This window comes from Aspergillus chevalieri, chromosome 3 (assembly GCF_016861735.1).
Source record: "Aspergillus chevalieri M1 DNA, chromosome 3, nearly complete sequence".
NCBI classification, from domain to species: Eukaryota; Fungi; Ascomycota; class Eurotiomycetes; order Eurotiales; family Aspergillaceae; genus Aspergillus; species Aspergillus chevalieri.
In genome coordinates this window covers 264,484-279,048 of record NC_057364.1, presented here as the reverse complement: position 1 = coordinate 279,048, position 14,565 = coordinate 264,484, and the positions used below count along the sequence as shown (strand labels likewise).

The 14,565-nt window shown below is 49.9% G+C and overlaps 4 protein-coding genes across 4 annotated transcripts; 3 read left to right on the top strand and 1 right to left on the bottom strand.

The window, feature by feature from the left end:
* Positions 1-38: 38 nt before the first annotated feature.
* ACHE_30103S (uncharacterized protein) lies at positions 39-2,849 on the bottom strand (the record flags this gene model as incomplete). Its single annotated transcript, XM_043276684.1, has 4 exons — positions 39-2,024; positions 2,083-2,199; positions 2,250-2,372; positions 2,424-2,849. 4 exons carry the CDS (start codon positions 2,847-2,849, stop codon positions 39-41), a joined length of 2,652 nt encoding a protein of 883 aa, XP_043134638.1.
* Positions 2,850-4,596: 1,747 nt separating this feature from the next.
* ACHE_30102A (uncharacterized protein) lies at positions 4,597-4,896 on the top strand (the record flags this gene model as incomplete). Its single annotated transcript, XM_043276683.1, has 1 exon — positions 4,597-4,896. The coding sequence occupies one exon, from the start codon at positions 4,597-4,599 to the stop codon at positions 4,894-4,896; it is 300 nt and encodes a 99-aa protein (XP_043134637.1).
* Positions 4,897-5,964: 1,068 nt separating this feature from the next.
* On the top strand, positions 5,965-7,605 carry ACHE_30101A (uncharacterized protein; the record flags this gene model as incomplete). Its single annotated transcript, XM_043276682.1, has 1 exon — positions 5,965-7,605. One exon carries the CDS (start codon positions 5,965-5,967, stop codon positions 7,603-7,605), a length of 1,641 nt encoding a protein of 546 aa, XP_043134636.1.
* Positions 7,606-10,587: 2,982 nt separating this feature from the next.
* On the top strand, positions 10,588-12,867 carry BNI4 (uncharacterized protein; the record flags this gene model as incomplete). The annotated part of the gene is made up of 4 exons (XM_043276681.1): positions 10,588-11,493; positions 11,542-12,388; positions 12,441-12,766; positions 12,820-12,867. The coding sequence occupies 4 exons, from the start codon at positions 10,588-10,590 to the stop codon at positions 12,865-12,867; spliced, it is 2,127 nt and encodes a 708-aa protein (XP_043134635.1).
* Positions 12,868-14,565: the final 1,698 nt, after the last annotated feature.

Genomic DNA, 14,565 nt, shown 5'->3' with positions numbered 1-14,565 from the left:
ACTCGAACGCGACACCACTCCACTCGACCCACGCCAACTCAATTAGAAGAACAAGGAGTCAGCATCGCCACCGGGTTACTATATTTCTGTATATAATCCTCCGTCGGATCAGCCGTGTCGTCGGCCGGGGGTCTCTCGATGGTAACCAGAGTGCCTTTTGGTTCGTTGTCTTTCTTTTTGGTGCTGCGGCCTCGACCTCTGCCAGTTGTGATTGTTGTTGCGTTGGTTTTGATGTTGCTGTTTGAGCGCGAGCGAGGGGTTCTGGTCACTGTTGTGGATGCGGAGGGAGGGGTGGTTGTGGTGGATTGTTTTGTTACGCGGGCGGTTGCGGCGGTGGCTTTGGAGATGCCCCGGGTTGGGTCTTTTGTGGTGGTTGCAGTGGTTGTAGCGGAAGGACCTGTGGTACTGGCGGTGTTCGTAGGAGCAGCGTCTTGAGTGATCGCGTTTCTGTTGGGGTTGGTGGTACTGTTGCCGTTGTCGACAATCGTAACGGAAGCTGTTTGTGCTTTCCTGGGTCTACCCCGGCCCTTGCGCTTCGGCTTGGTCGCGGCGGCGATCTGGTGCACTTCTTCGGAAGAAGGTTGAGTGACGGCGTTAGGGTCGTTTCGGTAGAATACGATTTGAGGTGGTTGTTGAACAAACTCCTGCAGGAGGGGTTGTTCAGTGTTCATGTTCATGTTCATATGTGATGGAGTACTTCGACCCGAGCCACTGGTCTGGACACGATCATAGACAGCCTGGTTACCGTACTGGCTCGATAACAGAGGATCAATGGGCTGGTGCACGTTTTGTCCCTGACTACCTTGGACGGCCGCAGTGTGCTGCTCCGAAGACGCAGAAACATCCAGCATCATGGCATCACCAGACTCATCGCAGAGCTCATCGATGTTCGTAAATTCCAAGAACGACGCCTGCTCTTCAAAACGCTCCTGCAAAGCCAAGGAGTCGCTCTCGGAAAGAGCAAAGGTAGTGTCCAATTCAGGAAGTGGAGTGTAGGGTTGAGTGTTGGAGTTGGGAGAATGAGGCTTGTCGCCAGCAAAGTAGACGTTTTCGTCAGGGAGATAGACGCCTTTGTCGCCCCAGTTTGTGCCGTCATAGGGAGTTTGCTCAGGGCGAACGGGGGCATTGTGAGTTTGCTGGGGAACAGCGTGTTGGATCGGAGCCTTTTGCTGAGGAGCGCTTTGCGGTGGAACATTTTGCTGGGGGACAGCTTGGGGAGGAGCCTTTTGCTGAGGAACATCTTGCTGGGGGACGTTTTGTTGAGGGAGGATCTGCGGGAGAGCCCTGTGCAGAGGGACGCTCTGCACATTGTGCTGAATTGGAGTGTTCGGCTGCTGTGGGCGCTGAGAATGGATATTCACGTTGACAGGTTTTTGAGTAGGATGCTGTGGGTGATCATGGCCACTGGGATGCTGGGTCGGGGCGCCCTGAAGTGGGACCTGAGCGGGACCGTTGACGTTGACGGGCGTTTGAGTGGTTGGTTGGACTGGATGGGCATGGACGCTGGGATTAGCAGTATGCCGAATTAGGGCTTTTTGTAATGGAGGTGGGGCGCTGGTGTTCGCGTTGGGAAATTCTTGAGTAGCGTGATGGACAGGACCCATACGTTGCTGTTGGGCAGTGGTATCAAAAGCGACACAAGCCTGAGCAGGATTCTGATTGTGGCCACCTTGAGCCTGAACATTCGGCTGGGCAATTGGAGGCTTCGAAACTTGCTGCAACTCTGCATCAAAGACAGCGCCAGCGCCAGTCAGACCTTGGCTCGGATCCTGGTTTCCGTTTTTGATGCCAGACCTCTCCTCCAACTCGATATAAGCTGCAATTTGTTCAAAATCGACCCTCACGAATTCACCTCCGGCGAGATCCAACTCGTGCTTCCACTGAAGAAACGTTTCGGCTAGAAGGGCGTCTTCTTCGGCTTCGAGTAGCGGTGGGGAAACAGGAGTAGGGAAGGACCGTCGAGGGAAGCTCTGGGGCGTGGGAACGGGTTGGAACGCGGGTGTAGGCTGAGATGGAACAGGGCGCTGGAAGTGGGAATAATTGTTAGCCTTTTTCGTGAGAGATGCGATTGTTAGCTCTCACCTGAGCCTGAGCGTAAGTTTGAGTCGAATTCGGAGCAGGGGCTGGGCCTGGAGCCGTTGCCATGAGGTTGGGTTGGATAGCGGGTGTAGTTTGAGAAGTAAGAGGCTTCTGAGCGATCTGTATCTTTTAAGTTAGTTTCTATCGACGACTAGATTTGTAGCTCTTACCTGAGACTGAGTCTGAGACTGAACCGTGGTCGTAGTCTTAGACTGCTTTGAAGTCGAGGTCTTGTTTCTCTTAGTGTTTTGAGGTTGTTTGTTCTGAGAAACAGGACGACTACGCTTGCTCTGCTACACCCCAATTAGTCTTCGAAATCAACGCCCAAAGCACTCAGCTCATACCTTCGCAACAGGAGAGCGAGGTGACGGAACCTGAGTAGGCTCAATAACAGGCTCTGGAACAGGAGTACCTGACTCAGAAGCAGGAGGCGAACGAGAAGCAGTAGCACCATCGAGGGTCAATGCAGCATACTCTCCACATTGCACATGATGTCCCATTTCAAAGAACAAAGTGATAAGATCCTCCATGTTTTTATCGTCAGCCTCCACCTTGAAAAACTTGGCAACCTTCGATGCAGAGAGCCAGTTGTTTTTTAGCTCTTGGATATTAGGAATCGCGGGGAGAGTGCAGAGACAGCAGGAGTCGCCTGAGCAAGCGAGAGTAATTTCGTCAAAGGTGTGCTCCATGTTGAGGACATCAAGGGGACATTTGAGCTGGGTGAGGGTGAGGTGGTCGCACCCGTACCAAAGGATGGTAGGGTGACGCATGTTGATGGTGCCGATGGACTGTGGATGAGGATGGGTAGCTAATGATGGAAATATGGTAATGGTTGTCGAGAAGAATGTAGAAGATGAAGATTATGTGTGAAAAGGAAGAAAGGAAGAAAAAGAGAGAGAAGAGAGAGGAAGAGAGAAGAAAGAAAAAATATAGGGCTTATATAGCAGGCATGGCGACGAGGCCAAACAGACCATCCTCGACCTACGGGACGGAATATTCTATTTTATTGTCGTCCATTAACAGCTCCGGCCCGTGCCGAAGAAAGGGTCCAACAATAGGAAGGCTGGTTGCGGGGGTTCCCATTGAGGGCTGAGGTGAATGGCCGGGTGGATATCAACCTTGCTCGAGCACGCCATCTGACTGGTTGAGGATTCACCCGTGGCCAAACAGAGTTATTGTCGGATAAAGACAGTCTGAGCTTGTCTTTGATTCTCGCTGCTGATAGGGCAAGGACTGTTTCAATAAGGACATCACGGGGAGCTTGTGTGGAGCCCGTCGTCTCGTGATATGGGATCTGGACCTGGGTTTGTTTGGTTTGCAGCTTCGCCTAATTGATTACGTTTGGATTGATATGGCGAGAAATACAGAGTCGTTCTCGAGGCATTCTAATATGCTATGATGCCATACCAGATGATGCTCGAGGATGGTCGTTGCTATGCCTCTGATATTACGTAGGGTTCTCGATGGTGATACAAGAAGCTGCTTTGAAGCTGCTCTCATACACGCTATTTCCTACCCCGCAATACAAACACTTTAAATAGTAGTACCGACCTCAAATTTCATAGTGTACATGTAGACTAGTTTTGGCGAAGAGAAGGCGAAGAAAAAAAGATATTCGAAAACGGCATTAGGGCTAACCGAGAAGCCCGACACAATGCCAACGGCAGCCCGCATTTCATCCTCACAAAAAGACAAAGAAAAGACTAATGCCAAGCAGACTCTGCAGTGCCGCCTGTGGTACTCTTTGTTTTGTCTGATAAGAGCCTTGCATTGTATGATGCAAGCAGTGTTGATAGTTAACTTAAAACAGATCTCAGAAAACTCAATCACCCACTTGAACTCAATTTCACATTCCACCCTCTCAACTTCAACATATAAAGAAGCAATGAATATAATAGCCAACTCCCCTGGGCTCCTTTGCCTCGCTGCCTTTCAAATAAGTTCGCTAATATGGCTCAACTTCTTCCCCTGTGGTGATGATGACGGTGGGAAAAGTACACCCCCAAAACAGACCTCGCAATCCTTCGCACAGATCCAGTCTGGAACCGCAGGACCTGAGAGATAATTGACCGACATGTGTTCCATACGGGCGCTCCGCCGATTTGGCCAGAGGAATTTGAAGATGTGGTATGCGGTGTGTTTGGTGGCTTCGAAGGGCGTCCTGCTGTACTGGAAGAACTATGCTCATTTCTACCCTGCGGATGATTTTATTTATCTTAGGATATCGTAATCCTTAACAAGGAGGAATTGAGATTACGTCACTTTGAACTAGTCTTTGCGGCTACAATAATAAGTTGAAATTAGTATCACAAATACATTTGACACACTGTGTCATGTACTTTTCTGTGTACACACCTGCTGCCTACAGAATGATTGATAAGAGCCCTAGTAAAATATATCAATGGTAACGAAATAGGCAGAGATGGGAATCAATCATCTACCGCAATTCATTGACAGACTATCAAGCGAGCTCAAACGACACTTCTACTAACCAAACAACAAGAGAAAACCACAGACATGGAATCAAAACTACTGGCACACTTCAACTGCCTTTCCCTCGATATCCGCGAAGCCATGTGGGCCAACCTCCCCGCAGACGAAGATGGCTGGTGGGGACGCAAAACCTACAAAACAGGCCTCGCCATTCTCCGCGCAAGTCGCACCCTTTACAACGAAATAACGACCATATGCGACTCCCATCCCCAGCTGGTATTCTACCTAACACCCTCACCCTGGGGGTGGATGACGATATCATACACCGCGGAACACCATGTCGTACCCAAGACAGGCATCACCCGAAAACAAGTGGAGTATTAGGGATGCGGGGGATTTGCGTAAGCTGGGGTTTTACAGTTTGCTGTTTGATCGGGTTGATCGGATTGGGGTTGCTCTTGGGGCCCTGGATCCGGACAGTCCAAGAGATTTGTTTGTGCTGTTTAGCAAGGTGATGAGTTTGGTGGAAGTTCGGCAGAGCCGGAGGCAGAAACAGTAAGACAATTAACTCAGCCTTTACAGGAAGGACCTTCTCTTGGCCCCTGGGCCTCCGTTGATTGGGTTGAGGGAGTTTGGTTATGGGTATTTGGCGATTGTACTTGGCAGTTCAGTGATAGGGCTTATCATGGGTGCTTGGAGAGGGCAGAAGAGCCACAACTGGAGAGTTGAGCATCAGTATCGGAGTTCGGACCGAGTTTATAAGTATAGATATTGAAGTAATCTTGAAGTTGCAAAGCAGACTTAGTATTTTAATGCTCTACTGATAATTTGACCAGTACCACGCATTTTTAAAACAGAAGCAGTGGTACCCTCATACTACAACTTCTCGGTACATTGTATCGTTTGTACTGAAACGGAATACCTGCTCTTCTTGCAGCTATACGGAGCGTTTTAGATATATGCTTTATGCGATTATATGTAAGTATTCCATGTCGCCCACCTGTAATTAGTTTTCTGCAGATCCCGTTCATCTATCGTTTAGCCTCTGGCATCATGCCTTCGTAAATCCTTTTTCTTTTCTCATATATATTGCGACGGTCAGGGCTATCCATGCCAGCAAATTATATTACCCTTCCCGAACCGAGCCCGTTCGCGTTCTAAGTATATGACGCACTATGATGCCAACCCCCAGTATCAACCTAAGTAGGCAGCCAGCAATCTCAAATAAGAGCCCGATACAAATATAATAACAATGGTATGGTGCCTATAGCGTCCGACTCCCAGAATTATCGACATAAACAAAATAGGCAGAAGATGTGGCATAAAACCACCTCGTCAGGAGCAGACTCTCGAGCATTTCTACATCTCTGATTTTATTCACTACAGAAACAAACAAGCAACGAAGCTATATACAAACAAACAAGAAAACAAATAGTTAAGGGAGTATATATAATGGCAGCAACTGCACTCATTACTGCAGCCATGCTCCAGAACTCTGGCCACATGCACACGCCACTTGACACCAACAAACGTACTAGCATCCCCACTGTCAGAGCCAAGGCCACACCCGACATAAGCATCTTCCACGCGAGTCGAATGGAAATCGAGCTCTCGCCTCTGGCGGAAGAATGGATGAGCATCATCTTCGGCACGCGCTACTACAACTTCCCAAAGATGATTATCGTCGATGTGAATGACGCTCGAGAACAGGAACTCTATGGTTTTCCTTTCCGGCAAATTGACGAGGTTGTTGTGAGGCTCTACGCGCCGATGAGTGATAACCCCGGACAGTTGTTTGTTCTGTTTGATAGGGTGGTTAATCTTGTCGATATGCTGCGTCGTGCGCCTGTTATTCAGAAGATGAGTATCGTGCTTGAAAGCCTCAATGGACAGGAGTGGCATCATGAGCCTGTGATGGTCAGGGGTGTAAGAGAGAGCTTTTTTGCGCCGTGGGCGGATGACTCTGACATGGTGGTTGTGCCGTTCTGCAGTTTGAAGAATGTGGGTGGTGTTTGTGTGCATGCGCACTCGAAGGAGCTAGAGCGGTTGATTGACTGGAAGGTCATCGATTGGGCTGTTGGTGTAGTTCGAGATCGGTCATGGGAGGCGTACGTCCCCGGTCCGACTAGGGCTCGGAGGTTCGACACGACGACTTACTACGCCTCATACACCCACCGGCCTGACCGGTCTACGCCGGGCACCGATGTCGACCGGAAGGTCGCTGAGTATTACCTTCGCGTGCATGTGAATCTTCTGCGCCATGACTTCCGCGATACAGGCCGGCACCAGCGCCGGGACCTCCTGAGACGGTCGTTTGACTACAGCTCCGCTACGACCACGGCGGCCTCGCCATCTTCCTTCGAGTGTGATATGGTGTACATCGCTGAGAACTACCCAGATTTACTGAGGAAGTACGACCGCGCGATTGAAGTCCTTCTCCACTTGGAGCGCATCATCGTCTGTACGTATGACCGCACTAAGCCCAGAGCTGACACGGACAAATACATTGCCACGAGGGCCTTGTTTGACGACTGGGATGAGGCGGCGTGGGGGCTTGTCGAGCGTGCTTTTGGGGATCCGCTGCCGGTAATGGGGTCGTGGGTTTTCGAGGGGTGTGCGGGGGAGCTAGGGAGTTTGGTTGATTATAATGACTGTTTGGAGAGAGTAAGGGAGGTGGGTGGGGATGATTGGTTGATGGAGGTTGTGAAGGTGGGGCAGTTTGTGCAGGATTGGGTTCGTGTGTTTGTGTATGGGGAGGAGGATGAGGATGAGGAGAACGGTGATCTTGATGAAGAAGATGCATTGGAAGATGAGGAGGGTGAAAAGAAAGAGGAGATTGAAGAGAGTGAGGATGTTGAGAACGAGGCTAAAGATGAGGAAGATGATAAGGAAGAGGCGGATGAAGAGGAAGAAAGGCTCTGCGATGATGGCGAGGAACAGGTCGAGGACGATGGTGAGAACGAAAACGAGGAAGAGCAAAAAGTTGTCAAGGGCGACAAGAAAGAGGGCAATGACGAGGGTGATGTTGAAGATGAGGGTGAAGCGTACTACGAAGAGGACGATGACTGGGATTTCTGTGAGTGTTATGCTTAGATTGAGACATACAGTAAGCCACAGTATGAAGTAGCTATATCACACCATTACAGGTCTAAATCGATTCCAGATACCTTGTTAGTATAGGGTTTCTCGCAAGGGCTTAACTGAGACATGCAGAGAACCGTGGTCTAAAAATAGCCCAGATAAGATGCTCGAATAAAGCAGCCAATCAGAATCCCGAAGTGAGATCACGCTCCTTCCATATTAAGAAATGGAGCTGGTTTCCTTTTTGGGCGATGTGCATGTCACCTGGTTTTTCCTCGATTCACGTCCGAGCACACCAACTCGTTTAGAGATTCCACGTACTGTAGTGTACGGAGTATGGAGTAGAGAGGAGCAGAGTAAGGAGTAAAGCAGCTGCCTATCAAGTTGCTGTACGGAGAACGGCGAATGTACATTGTAGAACCGTCTAGCAGTACCCCATAAGTGGTGTATGGTTGTCCCGGGGATAATGCGGAAGACCGGCACCGGGGTCGCCGTGGCATGATGCGCACCGTACTTTCAAAAAATAATCGTGCGTTCCTGCCGAGCCTGTTGAGCCGTGATGCAGTGCAGAATCTGGGGAAGCTATATTACGCTACCGTCGTCGCCTGTTAAAAAAAAAAAAAACACCTGATAAGCTACGTATGCGATGGAGACGTGGATACGTTATCAGGCGGTTGATCCGCGGATTGGCGTTGTCATGGTCGTTTTGGGTATTTTGCACGGGGGCTCTGCATCTCACTGAATGGATATTAATTGAGGACGATACTTTTACAAGTACGGCAGTGCACATTCTCCGTAATATGTACGAATGCTTGCACAGTACTCTGTACAAGCACAGTGCATTGATTATCCATAATCCATCAACGCGAGTGGTTATTTTGGCGGTGTCGATCACACGGGAACTCTGGTGATCTGCGCTCGTCCTTAAAACAGAGGAGGAATCAGACTCTGGGGAGAAACGGCGAGGAACCGCTTCTGAGCATAACGGCTGAAACTCGAGGGAACAATTGCCGGAAAATTAACCGCGGATAGACCCGTTAATTGCGAATCGTCTGATCAGTGTGCTGCCCTCTCCAGCTGACTAGCACAGACAGTATGGCGTACTCCGTACTTCCTCAAGAACATCTGTGCATATGCCGTACCGTACCCGCGCTCGTGCCCGCTCAGCTCAGGTCATAAATGCTCGCACTGCCGTGATGGCTGACATCATTCAAGTGGTCCATGGGACCGATTAGGTTCAGCGGAGGAGCTTCGATCCATGGGACAGTGGGCGTATCCAGGGCATTCTATCGGGTTTTGATACGGTAGCATCGGAGTTGATACTGTAGCGAGCACGGAGTGCAGAGGACGGAGTGCGCACAGAAAGCTGTGTGAAATGTTAATGGTCCGGAGGCAAGACAGGTATGCTATGCAAGTCCGAGGACTGCCCACTCTTATCTCCATGTTCCGAGCAGCCGCGGAGACTGGAGAAGGTCTACAAATACAGCAGCAGTTAAATTACTGTACTCTGTCATTACAGCCCATTGCTGGGTGCCTACGTAGTGAGTGGTTGCTATTTCAGACAGTATCTGGACTGTGATGTACAAGTACAGTCAGGATGGCAGTATGAAAATACTCTGCAATTCACTCATCGAGTCTCAGAGTCGAGTCCCAAAGAGGAATAGTGTCGCGTTAGGAGCAGTGGATCCGGCCGGGAGTAGTACTGGACGGTGATTGGCCGGTGATTGCACCGATACGACAGTGGATTCAGGAGAGTATTAGCAGTACAGAGTATTGTAGAAAGTGTGATGTTATGGAGAGAGTAAAGGAGAAGCAAAGAAGAGAAGGAAAGAAAAGTATTAAGCCCTTATGCTCGGTTGTCAGGAACGAAAGTAAAAAAAGAAGTGTCCTCTGGATGTCTCCCGTCGGCTCCGCTGTCACTGCAGTACTCGTAATAGCAATAGTCCTGATCATGGTAGTAATAGCAGAAATAATACTGCCGCTAAGAATACTATCAGAATAATTATCATGGAAAAAAAAAAAAAAACAAAAGAGTCGTGGTGACTTTCTCTGTCTGCCAGGACTTACTAGTATTTCTGGTGGTGTCCCCTATTATCCATCCGCCATCCTCCATCCTCCATCCGCCCATCGAGATCTCTCTCCTCTCACACCCTCCCCAAATTCCCCTCCTCTCTCTATTTCTCTCTCTCTTTTTTATTTCTTTTCCCTTTTTCTATCTTGGTTCTATTGTCATTTTTGCTTTTATCTCTTCTCTATCTCTTTTTTTTTTTTTTTTGTAATCAGTGTCTCCCCCTCCCGACATCTCTCTCTTCCCCCCTTTTCCTTCCTCTCCCGCCCGCCAACCAAAGCGCAAGGCCAGTGATCGGCCCATCGTGTCGCTTCGCTTGAACATTCCTTGACCTCTCTTCATTTCGTTCATCGTTCATCTTCTCATCTTCTGTATCAGCCCGGGTGGTGTACAACGGTCGTACATGGCTCGACAATAACAGCACGTCGCTTTCCGATCATCCTGGAACCTTGCTGTTCCATTTATTCTCTCTCGCCTTAAGGTCGTCGTCGTCGTCTCACCGTTTCATCCTCTCTCGTTTCCTCGTTCCTCGCCCCTCGTCCTCTCTTGAACCTGCATTTTTCTCCTCGATTCTTGTCCTACCGCGTTCTCTGTGTTTCGTTTCCTCCGTTGCATCAATCCTCTTAGGTACGACTCCCAGATAAGACCTTATCTTTTTTTTTTTTTGTGACAGGGAGGCCAAGGGGGCTGAGGATACAGGGCAATTGACAGCCTCGTTCACTGCAGTTTGCTGACATTCAACCAATTCTAGACCCTTGATTCCTCCGATTGTCCCTGTTTTGTCTCGATCTCGCTGCGCGGTGCCCGTTCGCCTATCGAGATTCGTCATCCCCTGAATCGTCCCCAAAACACGCGTCCAACCGTCCAACCCTGGGAGGATACGTGGTGGTGGAAGCAACCAAAGAAATCAACAAAAGTCCAACATCATGGCTGCATTGGTTCAGACCATCCCTCAGCAAACTAGCACGGTTCCTGTGCTGCAGACTCGTCCCGCTTCGTCGTCCTCGCAGCAACATCAACACCACCATCACCATACCGCTCGCAATTCCTCCATGTCTTGGAACCCTTACGCCCCGGCGGGCAGCTCTGGGAGCTATCGACCTAATGGTCACCAGGCTGTGACCTCTTACAACACCCCCACTTCCCCCAACCCGCAGATCCGTCAGTCCTGGAACCCTCATCCTCGACCAGAGAACCGTACCATCTCGGCTCCATCAGCTCCGCCGCTGACGGCTCATGCCGGAGGCTCTTCGCATTCTCTGAATCATCCTGCAGCTGGTCCTGTATCTTCCACGCCTCCAATGCATCTTTCCAAGGACGATTCGGTCATTCCCACTCGCAAGCCCTCATCGCAGCAGTCGGTCGACCAACCCATTCGTCCCCTTTCGACCGTGAATCTCCCCCCACCCTCACCCCTGATGAACATTTCCTCCCCTACTGTCGCCAAACCCTCGCCAGACCGGTATCGTCGTGGGAATAGACGGGCGGAAGGTGCTGCGGGTGCACAGTCGACGAATTCTTCTCACCAGCCGGGGCCGAGTGTGGATGATAGTCAACTGGCCTCTCTCCCCGGCCATCCTACTGCCCGGGGGCACGTCCGGGTCTCGAGTGCCGATGATACCTCTCGTCCTGATAGGCCACAGACGGAGCTGGCCAAGAGATACCGACGAAGGAGCTGGGGTAACATGGATAATGCTGGTCTCATTAATCTACAGCTTCATCTGCCTTCCGCATCTCCTACGCCCTCCACCACCGGCCAGGATTACTTTGACCAAACCAAGCCTGCTCAAAACGAAGGAAGCACCCATTCGGCACAGTCCTCGACTTCTACTGTACGTTCTCTATTCTTGTTCTTCTCTGGAGCCAAACTAACTGGATAGGTCCGTGATGGCGATTCGTCCTCGTCAGCTCGAGGCAAACCCGACGACACACGAGTGAACAAGCCTTCGCCTTTATCACAGCCCGTTTCAGCCGACGCTAGTCCTTCCAACCCGCCAGCGCCTCAAGCCGCTCCCAAGGAGCGCACCATGCCCACGGGCCCCGCACACAGCCCTGCTACGCAGCGCGCCGCAGAGATAGCCAACAGCAGCGCCAAAGGACCGGGCAAGTCGCGGCTGCGGCGAGCGTTCTCGTTTGGAAGCGCCTCTGAGCTGCTCAAGGCCTCGAATAATGCGCAGAAGAAGGAAGCACTCTCAGTGGAAAAGACCCGACGGGAATTGCTCAATGAGGAGCTGGGCGCGGAGCAGGCCGCTATTGCAGAGCAACAGGAGGCTAGTGGCTTGGGAGAGAGTATCTACTCGCATTATCAAGGCCATCTGTTTAACCGTTCTAACGATAATTTGTCCGTTTCTTCTACCGCTTCGTCAGCGTCAGTGATGTTGCGCAAGATGGGCAAGGGTATGAAGAAGTCGACCCGATCCTTGGTCGGACTGTTCCGTCCCAAGTCAGTTATGAGCACTTCTTCGACAGACGGCATTGCCGTGGAGCCTAGCGCCCCGCAGGTGTCCATGGTCAATATCGAGGCGGACCGTAACAGTGTTTTGGTTAATGCTGATCCTCAGGATCTTCCCCGCGGGGGCACGGTCTTCCCCAAGGTGGAACCGAATTCCCAGGAGGCTGTAACTGGAACGAGCGGCCCAAGCTCAGATGGACCGCGGAAGAGCATCGTGGGAAGTGACAACGAGCGGGCAGAGGTTCTGGCAGCCGTTAGGAAGGGAATCTTGAAGAGTGAGTTGACCAATCAACGCCATAAAGAAACATGAGCTAACGCACTATGCAGAAACCCATTCCGAACCTGCTCTGTCGACACCTGCCAAATCGAGAGATGCCAATAGTAGTGAATCGCCGCATTCGAGTACTCCCAGCACACCAGAAGACCGGTCCGGAAACCGGGTCAAGATTGCCGGCGAGGACTACTTTGCTGAGTCCAAGGGTGCACCGAGTCCTCCGATGGCTCCTAAGAGCCTGATCTTTAGCCCTCGCATTCAGCTCCATGAAACATGGACCAGCGGCGAGTATGATCGCCGGGGTGACGTTGCGACCTGCAACCGGTTGACTCCTCTTCTTGCCCAGCAGATCAAGGAGGAGCTCAACAACTTTAAGATGGTGAGACAATCTTGACCCATTTGAGTCAATCAACGGCTGCTAACCGATAACAGGAGATGGAGGTTCACGAGACCTCAAAAGTTTACACCCACTTCCTTTAAATTGCAGCATTCGATGGCGTTTCGTTTCGTTTTTTCATTTTGCATGGTGTCATTTGTCGTTTTCTTTTAGAGCGATCCTTGTTTCTTTGCGCGTTCGACTCTGTCATGAATGTTCATTACATTCATGACGCGGATTACGACCATCGCCTCTCTTGACGCGTTCATGGGAGTTACGGTGAAAGCAACGTCCTAGTCCTGCTCTACTCGGTCCCTGGTTACCGGGTTATTTTAATTCCCTCGTTCTGACCAACGGGGTGTTGAGTGTTGGAGATATCCATGCCATTGACCACCAGGATCATTTGGCCTCGATCTATTGCATGCTGATTTTGAGCATCGATCTACCTATCGTCTTTCGGCCCATGACGTACATGGTTTCTTTTCTTTCCCTTTACCATTTTAAATAACTGCATCTTTTTTCTCTTATTTTTTTTTTTGAAAGTGAAAATTGGTTTTTTTTTTTTTTTTTTTGTTCTTGCACTGGCCGGCTGTTTTGATTCATTCGCTTATTCTTTTTTTTTTTTTTCATGAATGGACCCAGTCCCCTGAGTACCCATTTAGATCTCTTATTTTCCTTTTCTTTCTTGTACTGTGCATATGTTTTCGTGTGTATCTTTTATCACTCTTTTCTTCTCTTTTGTTGTTCATCGGTAATCGTGGGTTGGATGATATGGATCTGGAACGAGAAACCAGCTTTCTCCTTCAATTGCTTTCTTTTCGCGTTTTTAATTGCGTGAGATATTTTTGTGATTAACTGCATCATGGACGTTGTCACCTACTCGGTCATTTGTAACCCACTTAACTTCCTATGAGTTCGCCGGTCATGACGAGCTAGGTAGATGAGAATCGCAACTCTATTCGGATTGCTAGTAAAGTCTGTAGGCCGGGATGCATCAATGCTTTATATCCTCCTGACCCACCGCGAGCATAGGAGTCTCAATTCTGTGTGTATCCGGAGACAGGACCTCACCCACAATCAACACCCAACCTCCGCAATTTTCCTAGCCGTGACCCCGTGGATATGATATCTCCAGATTTTCACCCCGCGATATGAACCCGCGTCCGACGGAAGACAGAATTCGCCGACGTCTGCACTACTGTACTGTTTACCGTATGTCCGGAATTCAGTGTTGTACAATAGTAATGTAAGATCTTGTAGGGCAGATGACCCAGTCCCGGATAGAAAAAGAAAAAGCACGGCCATGGTCCAGGGTCCATGCGTACAGTTTATTCTTCCTGTTTGTCAATCTCGTGTCACGTCGCATTGGAACGGCCCTCATTGATCACACTCGAACAGTGGCTATCTCAGTTCTAGCCCAGACAGGTGCTAGCTCTGTCTATTTTGGTCCACAGTTTTTTATTTTATTTTATTTTTTTTTTATCTTTTTGGGTGCTTATTTAGCCAGGCTTGGACCGTGGCCCTGGTTATGTTGACGGATAAGACTGGGTAGAAGACTTCTAGAAGAGACGGCAGACAGGGTTTCCCTTGCTCTGGTGCTTGATAGTGAAAAGTGCCGGATGTTTATTGCACTCATCCCGGGTTTCCTCGTTTCTTGAACAGTTTGTTTTGCTCTCTATTGGTTTCCATTAGCTGCGGTGCATGAATTATGCGGGGTTGGTTGTTCTTTGGGCTTGGGGTCGGGGTTTTTTCTGGGGTTTGTACGATACTTTGTGTGAAAGTTGTTTTTGTACGACGACTTC